Genomic DNA, 13,977 nt, shown 5'->3' on the forward strand with positions numbered 1-13,977 from the left:
AGAGTTTTAAGCTGGGAGGTGATATATCCAAATGAGCATTTTGAAAAGGTGATGTGGGCTACAGTGTGGAGGTTGAAAGGGACAGGTGAGGATATGGGGAAACCAGTAGGAGATTGCTGAAGTAGGTAGAGAATGCGGGGTCTCTGCGGGGACTGCTAGAGGACCTGGTCCAGTGACTGTCTGCATTTCGACCAACTTACTTTTGATTGTTTGCTCCCTATTAATCACTGTTTGAAAACATTTGGGCTATCACACTGTACTTAGAAATTTGTAACTGAAAATTGCTAGGTTGTAATTTACTCAGTTGTAAATTTTTTCTTCTGAGTTTATCCTGATCGAAGACATATAAATGACCCCAGGCTTCTGATTAACAGGAGATGATCCTCTGTGGCTGCACTGAGTTGCTGTTAATTATGGTCAAAAATAAACAAACTCGAGAGTTACATTGCTTAGCATGAAAAGCCTAGAGGTATGGTGTTTAAATGGTTCTTTCCTTCCTTCCATCAAAAGTAAGTATATTAAAAACCCAAAACTTTCTTGGGAAATTTTGCTGGCCTTTAATTGTGAATTATTCATTTACTTGAGAGAATGTATATTTATTTTGATCCTGCTATATACTAGATACTTAATAGTTGACTAAGGGATAAAAATAATGTTCTGGGTACATGGTATAGCTATTTGTTGAATGAATTAAACACAGCTCTTTACATCCTGAAATTACAGTTCAGTAATTTTAGTATGTAAATACATGGCCATTATATGAAGTAGAAAGCGGTAAGTGCCATAGTTCAGTTAAAATTGCTTCAGCTGCAAGTGATAGAATTTTCAGATTGACATGTAAATGTAGTCTGAGAGTAAGCAGTTCAGGGCTAACAGGGCAGCTTTACTGATCCATCAGGGATCCAGTTTCCCTCTTTCTTGCTACTCAGTCATCCTCTGCGTATAGCTTTCATTTCTGGGTCTAAGATGGTTGCTGGAGCTCCAGCTGTTGCATCCATATTCCAGCCAGCAGGAAAAAGGAAGGACAATACCCCTCTCATGGAGAACACTTCCTGGAAATCACATTTACCACTTCCAATTTCATCCCATGGTCAAGAACTCAGTCACATGGTCTCAGACAGCTGCAAGAGAAGCCAGGAAATGCTGTATTTATTCTAAGTGGCTGTCATATTTTGGTCCAGCTGAAATTTCGGGTTCTGTTTCTAAAATCAAAGGAAAGAACAGATGCTGGGACCCAATAGTCTCTGCCACATACCAGAAATTCAGATGAGGCAGAGAGAGATCACTTCTGTCCGGGTAATCAAGGAAGGCTTTCTGAATGAGGTGAAATACGAGTTACTTCTTTAAGGATTTGGACTCATGCAGATGGATGTGGGAGAAATAAATAGTCTAGAACCATGATTTCCAAACTGTGTGCTGAGGTACCCCAAGACACTGTGGTGACTCACAGAGGCTCTGCCATTTCTTTACAATTTTTAAGGGAAATCCAGCAATACTTGACATTTGTTGGTTACCAGATAAAATACTGGCTTGTGGTGGTGGACAGTTTCAACATTAGATTGTGCTGTATTCCTTATGATGTCATTCTGTCTTCATAAAGCTAGTTTCTTGGTGGTTGCTGTGTGAAAAGTCGTACCATGCAAAAATCCATGTGGATGGGGCCGGCCCAGTGGTGTAGTGGTTAAGTTTGCAAGCTCTGCTTGGCAGCCCGGGGTTCACAGATTCAGATCCTGGGTGCAGACCTACACACCACTGGTCAAGCCATGCTGTGGCAGCATCCCACATACAAAATAGAGGAAGATGGGCACAGATGTTAGCTCAGGGCCACTCTTCCTCAAGCAAAAATAGGAAGGGTGGCAACCGATGTTAGCTCAGGGCAGGTCTTACTCACCAAAAAAAAAAAAAGAACCCATGTGGGACAGGCAATGAGTGGTGGTGGTTTCCACTCTGATTCCAAGGTTTGAGATGTTGTGCACTGCCCAACAGGTGCACATGTCCCATTAGTAAGTAATTGTGGGTATTTAAGAAAGACATGAAAATATTTTTTATTTTAATTTGTGTGTAGTATTTTTTCAAGTGGCTACTAAATTTTTAGGATATAAATACTTATAAAATTGTTGGACCAAGCTACTTAATAAATGAAACTCTTAGGCATTTCTTTTGGACTAGGATCACTGAAGAAATTACCTGGACACTGAAGGTGCTGTGAACCAAGAATGTCTTGGGATCTCTGATTTAGGGGTTCAATGGAGTTACAGGCCACTTCTTTTCATGTTCTCAACATAGGTGGTGGTTAAAAATTTTTGTCTATAATAAAATCCATGACAATTTGCTTTTTGAAACACAAAATGTTCTGGCTTCAAAGCTCACAATAGGAAATGTGAATATGGAATTGTATTAATAGTTCTAGTAAAAACTTATTTTATTAATTTTAGTATATTTTCCATGAAAGGGTAATATTTTTACTTTTTTTTTAAAAATAGATTTTTCTCCTCTAAATATTTTTGGATGATTCAGGAATAGACTTTTTAAGGCATATATCATTTAAAAGAGAAGCAGTGATTTGCTTAATTACATACAGAGCAATTTTTGTTTAGATGACTTAACTAATTCACTTGTTTAACAGTATTAATCCATTCCTGACTGTTCAGGTGCTGTTCTAGATGCTGGGCGTACACCGACAAGAAAAGGGCAATATTTGCATATATACATAGAGAGAGAGAGACAGCTGAATTACTGTTATTTATGCTATGATTATGTTTTTACAGAAGGAGAAATAAATTTGTACTTTCTAGCTCTATAATCTTACAAGTATTTGTTGGTTCCTATAGTTTACAATGCATGTTGTAGGACTGTTTCAGTTTGAATATTTCTGAAACTTGTGCTTTTCTTTCTTCTAATATAACACATATAGTCTTTTTTTCTTTTTTAAAGATTGACACCTGAGCTAACAACTCTTGCCAATCTTCTTTTTTTTTTGTTTCTGATTTTTCTCCCTGAATCCCCCAAGTACATAGTTGTATATTTTAGCTGTGGGTCCTTCTAGTTGTGGCCTGTGGGATGCCACCTCAGCATGGCCTGAAGAGCAGTGCCATGTCTGCACCCAGGATCCGAACCAGTGAAACCCTGGGCTGCTGAAGCAGAGCGTGCAAACTCAACCACTCGGCCGTGGGGCTGGCCCCAAACACATGTAGTCTTGATACTTTTTTTTTCCTATTTTGAAGACTGTTTTTATCTTTGAAACCTTTGGGGAGTAACCATGTATTACAGCAACAATTAGGCAGTTTTGTCTGCCAGTTTGCCACTTGTACAATTATATTAGGTTTCACTATAAATATTTTATATCAGGGGTTGGCAAACTTTTTCTGTAAAGGGCCAGACGGTAAATATTTTAGGCCTTGTGGGCCATATGGCTCTGTTGCAACTACTTAGTGCTGATGTAGCCGGAAAGCAGCTATAGACAATATATAAACAAATGAACGTGGCTGTCTGCCAATAAACTTGGTGTACAACAACAGGCAGTGGGCTGGGTTTGGCCCGTGGGCTGTACTTTGCTGAGCCCTGCTTTATATATTTAAAATGTAAGATTTATTATGTGGGAGGGTCCAACTGATTAAAAAATAGTTCTTACATAACCCAACCTAAGAGTGAGGGGCCAGTCTGGACAGCCCCCCAGCCACTTACCCAACTCTGAATGTGGGGAGTTATGAGGGGGGTAAGGCTGTTACCCTTAAGAAGGCAAGTGGGCCCTTCTGGGCTGAACTTCTGCTTTATTGTGACCTATTGTTGGCACATATTTCCTTCTCTGGAATTCTCTGGGTGAACCTACCTAGCGGGGCAACTGATATCCCCAGTCAGATATTTCTGGTTCAGTGGATCTTTGGTAAGTCCTGGCCCTGGCCTCAGGAGAGCATCTTCCATCTGAGGAATCAGCGGGCTGGTGTCTCCTTGTTCTCAAGCAGTTTCTGCCATTTACAGCTGTGGAAATACTCCCAAGAATGTACCACGTGTTAATAAAGTCAAATGCTGCGGGGAGGTAGAATAGGATAAAGGTTAATGTAACTGAAATACCAGCCCTGGTCTCCTTGAGCTTTGAAATCTTAATGAAATGGACTTGAAACCCCATACACCCCTGTGGAAATCCAAAGTCCTTCCGAAATCTCTGCCAATCCACTGGGCACATAGTTCTCTGGATCCAGGCTCTGAATCTCCTGAACTAGTTCAGTTTGGAGATCACTTTTCACGTTGCCTTTTCTTGTCATCCAGTGACATACAGCCTCTTTCTCACTCTGGCTACAGTGTGGAGAACAAATCAGGGAGGGCAGGAATGGATATAGGTAAACCAGATGGGAGGAGGCGTTTGCGGTATTCCAGGTGAGACATGATGGTAGTTTTCACTAGAATGGAGGATCTATGAGGCTGGAGATTTTTGCTTTGCACAGCGATATATCCAAAGTGCCCCAACAGTGCCTGGCACATGATAGGTGCTCAGTTACCTTTTCCTGAGATAAAAAACCCTGGAAGAACACCAGATATGGGAATGAAGATAATTTATTTGGTTTCAGACATGCTGGGTTTGAGGTGTTTTTGCAACATCCAGTGAGGAGATGTCAAATGGCCAGTTGGATACAAAGGTCTGGAGCTCAGAGGGAAGATCTATGCTTACCATTTAAAGATGTAAGTCACACATGCAGGGCTGGCATTGATGCTGTTTGTTTAGGCGATATTTCCTGGAGAGAGTGAATGTGATAAAAGAGTTTACAGAAAGAGAAGCAATGACCAGAGAGGTAGGAGAAAGAGAAACCAAAGGAAGAAAGTGCTTGAAGAAGACGGGAGTGGCTAACTGAGAATTTGATCTCTCAAATGATACTGAGATGTCATTAAAATGATGGCTGAAAAATATCACTTGGATATAGCAACATTCAGGTCATTGGTGACAATTGCAAAAGCTCTTTTGGTACAGTGACAGAAAAGGGTGCCAAATTGTAGTGGCCACAAGAGTAAACAGTGAGTGAGGAAATTTGGACAACAAATATTAACAACTCGTAGAGCATTTTGGACGAGAAGGAAAAAGACAGACAGGACAGTGGCTGAAGTGGGATATAGACTTCAGGATGGATAAAAAAATAACCAGGAGAGACCTAAAAATGATAAAAAGCTGATGGCAGTGATATGGGAGACACGGGGGGGGGGGGAGATATGGATAGATTGTGGGTATATGATTAAATGGAGAATTAAGATGTAAAATCCCCGAGAAGGGAGAAGGAGATGGAGTCTGTAACAAAATAAGGAGGATTAGTCCTAAAAAGGAGGAGTCTTAAATAACTTCTCTATCGTAACAGGAGAGAAGGATGTGTAAATGGGCAGGAGTGTAGGTTTAGATTTAGGTAGGTGAGGCAATTCCCATTTGATGGCTTTTATTTTCTCTGCAAGATGAGAAGTGGAGTGGGTCCTCTTTTAATAGTGAGGGCAGAAGAGTGGGAAGAGGTAGTTAGAGGAGAATGGAGAGTAGATTGTTGGATTCATCTGGTGTTGGCTTTTACAGGGTGAGTGAGAAGAAAATCTGGAGGGATAAGAGGGTTCAGGGCGTTAGCAAGAGTATTATTTAAATAATAGTCCAAACATTCTAAATAAGACATGTAAGGAAATGATAAAAGGAGAGAGTTGATAGACTGGGAGGAGATAGAGGGATCAATGGCCAGTAGGTTCCAAAAGAGAAGGAGAATGGCTGTTGTGAAAATAGTTGAATCAGTAAGCTGGGAGGAGTTAAGAATGTAGACGAAGGATGAGAAGGCCTCCCAATGGAACCAAATTGACTCAAGAAAATATTCTAGTTAGGTAGATTGTATCCATACATATTACATAAACCAACATGACAGCTTTTAAAATAAATGTAGTTCGTAAGATACAAGAAGTGAGTTTTCACCAACAGGATTAATAAAACATAAGAATTACATATTTGAAATACGTGCAGGTCAATCAGGTGCATCCTTCCCTAGCCGCACCATGGAATGCTGTGCCTGGGCTTGGCTGACAGTTTCAAGCAATGTGGAGGGTAGATTCTGGAAGAGGGTGCCATCTGGAAAGAGGGTTGTTCAGTCCGCTGAAATGAAGCTTAGGAATTGTCCTACCAGTTTATCTCATGTGGCATTGTTCACTCAATAGCAAAGTCAGAGTTGCCTTATATTCAGAGGAACATCAAAGGGCCTCTGAATAATGCAACATTTGCAGCCACAGCCCTCTGGCCATGCAAGCAAGAGGAAAGCTCTGCACTTGAACAAAGTGCTGAAATTTCTCCTAAGTCTTTCTTAGTGCTGAATTTCTTCTAAGTATTTCTTTCTCTTCTCCCCTTGATAAAGCAAACAATTTCCTAGTCACTGGGGAAAATAACTGCACTAATCATGAATATGGTTTCTGGAGGTCAAGAACTTGTTGATATATTCTTACATGATCTATTAAAATGAACTTCCAGCACTTTCTCCACTGACTCTTCACTTACGGATACTCAATGGCATGTATTTAGCCACTCAAGCAGATAGCACTGAAGCCATTGTGAATTTGCCACCCAAGAAGATTATCCCTATAATGTTCCTGTGACCACCTTAACAAAAAATCTTTTCCATTGTTGTAGAAGCCAGACAAAGTGGCATAATTCCTTGTCTCTCTGGATGTGTTTTACCACTCTTTTTTTTAACTGTAACAGGGCTTCTCAGGGGTACTTTTCACAGAGTTATGTCTAGTTCAAGCGCTGGTTCCTTACAATGTCTTACCTGGTTCTCCAGCAAGAGATCCTATTCCCATCTTTTGCATTCCTATGGCACTTTAGCTATAAGTTTCATGGTGCTTATCGTTTGCTACCTTGAAATGTAGTTATATTATTTGTGTACATATCTCTTCCACAAGAATGTGAGCTTTTGAGGGACAGTTAGTCTGAAATCATTGTTATATCCATCACTATGCTTATCATAATTAGTAGGTGTTTACTAACTAATTGTTGAGTAAATGAAATAAAAATTTGATTGTAATGCTGTCTCCATTGGGCTGCAATCCCACACTTGCTTTTTACAGGTATACGTTATCTCCAGACCTGAAAGGGTACCATCTACCCAATGTTGGTGTTGTAATCAATGTGCTATTGCAGATCTTATATTATATTATGTCAGTGTGTGGTTTGCAAATGTGGGAATTTCCCAGGTAAAATCTGAAACTGGCCGCTGCACACGGAGGGCAAGGAGATACTGAAGAAAGAGGCGGACCATTCTAGATTGGTAGGTAGCAGGTTTAATAAACAAGGGAATTACGTATGAGGCTTGTCTTGGGTGGCTGCAAGAGGAGTAGATTTCCACACCTACCTGCCAGAATCCTAAAAGTTTACGTAGAGGCCTTAACTAGGTTCAGTTACGTGTGCTGTCCAGATGGTCTCAACAACGCATTACTCTCTCAAGGCTGCATCCTTGAAAAAGGCTCCAGCTGTGAGAACAGTGGGCCGAATATACATTCCAAGGACACGGGAGGAGGTGAGGAGTCAGGTACAGCTCGAGGGTCAACTAGCAGCCACGTCCTTTCGATGACCTCCTCCAATACAGTGCCATGTCTTCTTGCAGATCAAATTGTAAATTAACTCTGAATGATCTCACATTGGCTGGTAGATTAAACCAGTTGCAGAGGAAATGGGTCAGCAAAGACATTAACCTGGGAAATCAAGCCATTCTCAAGCTAACATATGTTCTTTCAAATGATGTCTCTCACAGAGAATTCTTAAAATTCTTAAAAGAGGGTGTCATCACATCACAGTGTATGTAGTGAACACTGCTTGCAATATGTGTTAGTGAGCAAGAATTGATTCTGATACGGGGGAATAAAGCAGAAATGGAGAATCACATATGCTTCACAATTTAGAAGAACCCAGCAAAGTTGCCTTTTTATCCTTGGGAAATTATCAGGTGCTGGTTATGTACTGGAAATGATCAAGTACAGGACCTTTCTGTTAAAACAACTTTTTTTTTACGTTAAGGCTCTATCTCAAAGGTCATTCATTTTTCAAAATTAGATATTTCTTATAGGGGAAGAACCAATAAGACCCGGCCATGCATGGCGTGAGAGCAGGATGGAGAAGTGAGGAGTCTTGGGGTTATTGGAATAGTGGAGTTTCTGTCAGCACAAATACAGAAGTCAGGAAAGAAGTAGTTTGAAGGTGGGGATAGAAAAGGAGATAGTTTGGTTTTGGACGTGTTGAGAAGAGATGTTGCTAAGTACTAGGCACTGGAAATATATACTATAACTTAAAAGGAAGTTCAGGGCTCAGAGAGATTGAGCAGATAGTTGCACAGAGGTTGTAGTTAAACTCTGAAACTGTCAGAGGAGAAAGTGCAAGGAAAGTCAGAAGTCCAGAGAGAATCATGAGAAATGCCTTTGTTAATGGGATCAGAAGAGTGGCTCATAGTGAGTGACTCAGATCACTTTTAATTCTATCTCAGACTCCTACTGAAAAAGTCACTGCCTTAAGCTAGCCATTTGCAATAAATGAATTTCCAGACATCATTTCTGGAAGGAGATTGAACTAAGCAAAATTTAAAGTATTTGAAGACAAGAACTTTATCTGAGCCATCACATTGCACCTCGTCATCCTCTTGCAAATGGATGGGCTGCAGGGGCAGTGCAGACAGCAGAGGATGTCCTGAGAGATCGTCAATGTCTAACTGGCCAAGGGGACAGGCTCTTTATTGTTCAACTTGTCACTAAATACATGGTCAGTGATATTTAACTTTGATGAATTATTAATGGCTGAAAACTTATTTTATCCAGATTCATGCAGATTTGGGTTAGGACTAACGAGACAATAGTGAAGTCTGGATAATGTCTTGTCTACACCTACTCACCAATATTTTATCACAGTATTAGGCAGTCTTTGCTTATAACTCTGGACCAATGTGAGTTCTTGCCATGGTAATTCATAGCGCTTTGGAATAGCTCAAATTGGCAAATATGTTTAAAAAATCAGGATGGAATATCATTAAAAGTTTATGTACTCCTGAAAAACGTTTCAGAAATAGGTCATTTGCTCTGCCCTGAATGTGGTTTGTTCATTTATTAGCGTGATTTGGTGACTAACCTCATTTCATGCCCTAAAGTACACACAGTAAAATCTCTCAGAATGCTGCTGCTCTGAATGGACAGCTGTACTCTAAAATTTCATGCCATGTATTGAATTGCTTTGTAATATTAAAACCATATTTTATCTTCCTCTTTTACTTTAGGTCTTGAGAGCCGATGACGGTAGCATGGGTGACGGCTGCTCGCAGAAGCTGGCGACTGCTAATATTCTCCGTTTCCTGTTGCTGGTCCTGATTCCATGTATCTGTGCTCTTATTGTCCTGCTGGTGGTTCTGCTTTGCTTTGTTGGTGAGTGATGCCATTATTACAGAAAAATGAAGTCGAAATTAAAATTAGCATGATTTATAAGGGTGATTTCTACTTAGTACTTATTTATCCTAAAGTGTCAACTCATTAAGAGGGTTGTCTGTTGATTATCTTATGCAGATTTGTAGCTTCAGCCTCTGTAATCACTTGACTAGTTATTATTATTAATATTAATTAATAGATTAATTAATTCAAAGCTTTTAAGGAGTGATTACTAGGTATCAAGCACTTTGAAAGTCCCTGAGAACTTAAGGATGGTTAAATTAGTCCTGCTTTCTTAGGAACTCACAGTTGAGAGGACGAGATGATTATTGTGCAACACAGGTTGATGATGGAGGTACGTACAAGGTGCTTCGGGGGAGTCAAAGGCTTTATGGAGCATTAGCATTTTGACCTTCGGAATAGTTAGTAGAAATTCAGGTTAGAAGGCAGTTGTACCTGGGTCTGGCAGAGAAAATAGAAAGTGCAAGAGTAGAACCACATGAAAGATGGAGATGGACTTAGGAAAATGGGTGAAATTTTGGCAGTTGTTTGAAATGCAGCTAGACTGAGAGATGAGGTCCAAATGACGCAGAATCTAGGATTCCTCCTAAGAGGTTTGGGCTTTAGCACCTAGGTCATTGGTTTTCAAACTCTATTCTATGGAACCAAGATTCTGAGGAGGGACTCAAGGATTGCCCAAATGTGCGCTTGGACTTTCTAATATAAAAAATAGATCCTGAGCACACACTCTAACTAAATATTACATACCGATTTTTAAGCTAGCAGAGACCAGCAACCAAGTAATCTATGCTGACAGATTAATTCACTTGTATTTGGATCTTGCTATCTTTCTTTAAGTGAACAATATCCTAAGTTTAAAAGGTGAGCTGTTGGGGGGCGGAAAACCCTCAAAATATTACCATTGGTGGTTACCTATTGCTATGAATCAGGATTTTTTGAAATTGCGCAATCAAATAAAATAGAGAAATAAATATCAAGATGATTCTGATCTAATTGCATTAGCAATGATTTCGATTTTTTTAATTTCAGCAAAACTACTTTATTTTCTCATTGATTGGTTTTTAATAAGTTATACATTTACAACAAAGTAAATTAATCTCAATAAACTACAGCTCATATCTATTTGTGATATTAGGATCTTATATGATATTTACTTGAAAATAATATTTGTCTGCTGCAAAAATGCTTGAAAACTACTGTTATGGGTGGTGGTTTACATTGGATCTTTCCAAGTAAGGAGAAATCTAGTGATATTTGCATTTGCAAAAGACAATAGACCTGGATACACTACAGAGGATTAGAGTCAGAAAGAAGTGAAGGCAAGCAGACCAATTTGGGACTTTGGTTATGGTCTAAGTAAAAGATAAGGGCTTGAATTAAGGCATTTGGTGCATTAAAATCAATAGAAATCAAGCCGACTGGGTTTTGGTGTGTGAGAGAAGGAGGCGTCATTGTTGACTCCCGGATTTCTGGCTTGGGCAACCAGGTTGATTTTGGTGCCATCTATTCATGCAGGAAGTAAAGGTGGAAGAGTAGGTCGTAGGTAGATGGAGGGTGGGTTGGAGGTTTGGTTTGGACATGTTAAGTTAGATCATTGTGGGACAAGCAAATACAGTCTGATTCTCATAATACTGTGTTCAATGGCTCACATACAATGAAGAATATTCCCTTTCATTTTCAGGGTAGAATGCTAATATGATTCTAAAACACACTTCTAAGTATTTCAGTGCTTAGAGGCCTCTGAGCAGAGGGGAGGTGCTGTTAAAACAGTGCTTTAAGTGGGTTATTTTTATTTTTTTATACCTTTATTGAAATATGATTCACGAAGCATACAATTCACCCATTTGAAGTGTGCAATTCAACAATTTTTAGTATATTCACAGATAAGGGCAACCATCAACACAGTTAACTTTGGAAACTTTTCATCACCTTAAGAAGAAACTCTACTCCCTTTAGCTATCTGTCCCCTGCTATCATTCTGTCTTCCCCCTGCCCCAGCCCTAAGCAACCACCAATCTATTTTCTGTCTCTATAGATTCCCCTATTCTGGAGATTTCGTATGACCATATGTGGTTTTTGTGACTGGCGTCTTTCACTTAGCATAATATTTTCAAGGTTCATCCATGTTGTAGTATGTATCAGCACTTCATTCCTTCTTATAGCCAAATAATATTGCATTGTATGGATTTACCGTATTTCGTTTATCCATTTGTCAATGGATGGACATTTTAGTTGTTTCCATCTTTTGGCTATTGTGAATAATATTGCTCTGCACATTCACGTACAAGATTTTGTGTGGACATATGTTTTCATTTCTCTTGAGTTTATAACTAGGAGTGGAAGTGTTTTTATTGTTTATGTATGGGATCAGGAAGTGTACCGATTTGTAGCCACTTCTAAAGTGCTATTTTGGCTTATGTGTAGGTAACCTTTTAGAAAGTGAGGGTTTCCCAGACATTTTCTTCAAAACCTTTCAAAAGCATTTCATAGGTTTTGTACCAGATGGTTTGATGCAGACATATTAAGTAATATCTGCCCAAATAAACGTTTCCCATTTTATAACTGAGATGTTTGTTGTTGTAATGAGCAATAAAACCATTTTATAGCTTTGTTTAAAAAACTCATTAAATTCTGCTTTTAAAAATGTCCTGTTTGGTTTGAGTTTATAACTCCATGCTCTTTCAAAGTTTTATAGTTATTTCTGGGTCCATAAGTGTTGCTAAGGGATGCTGGAATGCCAATTGTGTTTAAATAACAGGAGCTCTGTCTTCAAAAGACAGATAGTAGTGAGAGCATTATTGATCAGGAAAAGATAATAAAAACCTTATGCTAACAAACACAGATGCGCTATGTGTCTCTCATTTTGTCTGTTTGGGTTTCTCTCATGTGTAAAGTCAAGATGGTAAAAAGATTTCTGAAGATAAGCGAGTTGGACTTTCTGAATAATTATTTCAGCAGCAGGTTACAGAAGAGAGCAGTAACAAATTATTTTTCTTCTGCTCCCGTTAACTGAAGCTAGGGTATAAAGGTTTGGTTTAGTTTAGCTGAGTTTAGTATTTCTAAAATCAGCAGATAGTCTGAGTTGTCCTTATGGTTCCAAAATTTAGACTCTAAAATAAAGATTCAGGTTTTTGAATAAAGTTGAAAATTGAAGAGTGAGCAAGATACAATGTTATACCTAGGTTTTTATTTCTTCAATTATAATCTAATCTGAAGGTCCATGTAACATATAAGAAAGAATTTTAACTTGACACTAGGAGGTCTGGGTTTAGCGACTTAGTCCTCCATTTACTGGGTGTGTGACTTTTGGTCAAATGCTTTACCTTCTTTGTGAGATGAGGAATATAATTCTTATTCATTTCACAGAATTGTTATGGAAGTCAAATGAAATACTATTTATGAAAGTATTTTTATAAATGACAAAGTTCATTATGAAAGTAAATAATTGTTTTTTCTAATGAATATTATTAATATCAGATAAAATGTTAGTAAATAGTCTTGTTAAACTCAGAAATTGACTAAAAATTGTTTATCTCATTTTAACTCAATCCATAAGAACTAAAATCTTTGTACTATGATCCATTGTCATAGTAATCCCGTAATCCATAACCACATAACCACACAACCAAGCCATTGCCACAGTATATTTTAATTGTTGATAAAGTAGCTAGAAAGGATTAAAGTTGACTGACTGTTGTATTTGCAATATGATAGCAAGTTTCTCGTGACTTTTATGCTTCGGCCTGAGAGTTACCTTCAGAGGCTAATTCCTTTCTTATAAGAACTAAACTGGCAGCAGGTTGTACTGTCATCACATGACTAGAAGAGTCAGCTTATGCGACAGAATACTTTATCAGAGATTGAATGGATCCCTGCATGAAATTATGTATAAATATGTAAATAATATATAAACATATATATGCAACATTTATCATGAAATTATTTTGATATGTGGAGAAACATGTAACAGAAATAGAATTGTAGATATAATTCGATACTGTTCATTTCTTTAACAAGCATTTATTGAGTGCCTGTTATGTGCAAAGCAGTGTACTACAGCCATTGGGCACAGCCTTGAATAAAATCTACCCTCGTGGACTCCACAGTTCAGTGAAGGAGAGAGGCATCAAAAATAATCACACAATTAATTAATTATGGCAGAGGTAACTCCTATGTCGGAAGAGACGGTTGCTATGAGAGCTTATGACAGGGGACCAAACCTGGTCTGAGCTGAGGTAGGCTTCCCTGATGGAGTGGCACTTGAAACATGAGCTCCACAGTGAGGATGTCGGAGTAATTGAGGTGACATTGGTTTATAATTTATAATTTATATGTAAGTTATATATACTTTATAGTCATATAGTTTTGATTTTAGGTGTGCATCATTATGTTTTGACTTCTGGGTAGACTACATCATGTTCACCACCAAAAATCTAGTTGCCATCTGTCACCGTACAAATGTACGCCTTTACCCCTTTCACCCTCCCCACACCCCCTTCCCCTCTGGTAGCTACCAATTTATTCTCTGTGTCTATGTGTTTGTTTGTTGTTGTT

The 13,977-nt window shown here is 38.7% G+C and overlaps 1 protein-coding gene across 8 annotated transcripts in view; it reads left to right on the top strand.

The window, feature by feature from the left end:
- CORIN (corin, serine peptidase) overlaps positions 1–13,977 on the top strand; it is a 211,759-nt gene that overhangs the window by 22,240 nt on the left and 175,542 nt on the right. For all 8 annotated transcript variants that reach the window (XM_070615025.1, XM_070615028.1, XM_070615023.1 and 5 more), the window contains exon 2: positions 9,258–9,402. In XM_070615025.1, the coding sequence (XP_070471126.1) occupies positions 9,258–9,402 (145 nt within the window). The remainder of the gene's footprint in view (positions 1–9,257; positions 9,403–13,977) is intronic.

Source organism: Equus przewalskii, chromosome 3 (assembly GCF_037783145.1).
Source record: "Equus przewalskii isolate Varuska chromosome 3, EquPr2, whole genome shotgun sequence".
Classification (NCBI taxonomy): Eukaryota; Metazoa; Chordata; class Mammalia; order Perissodactyla; family Equidae; genus Equus; species Equus przewalskii.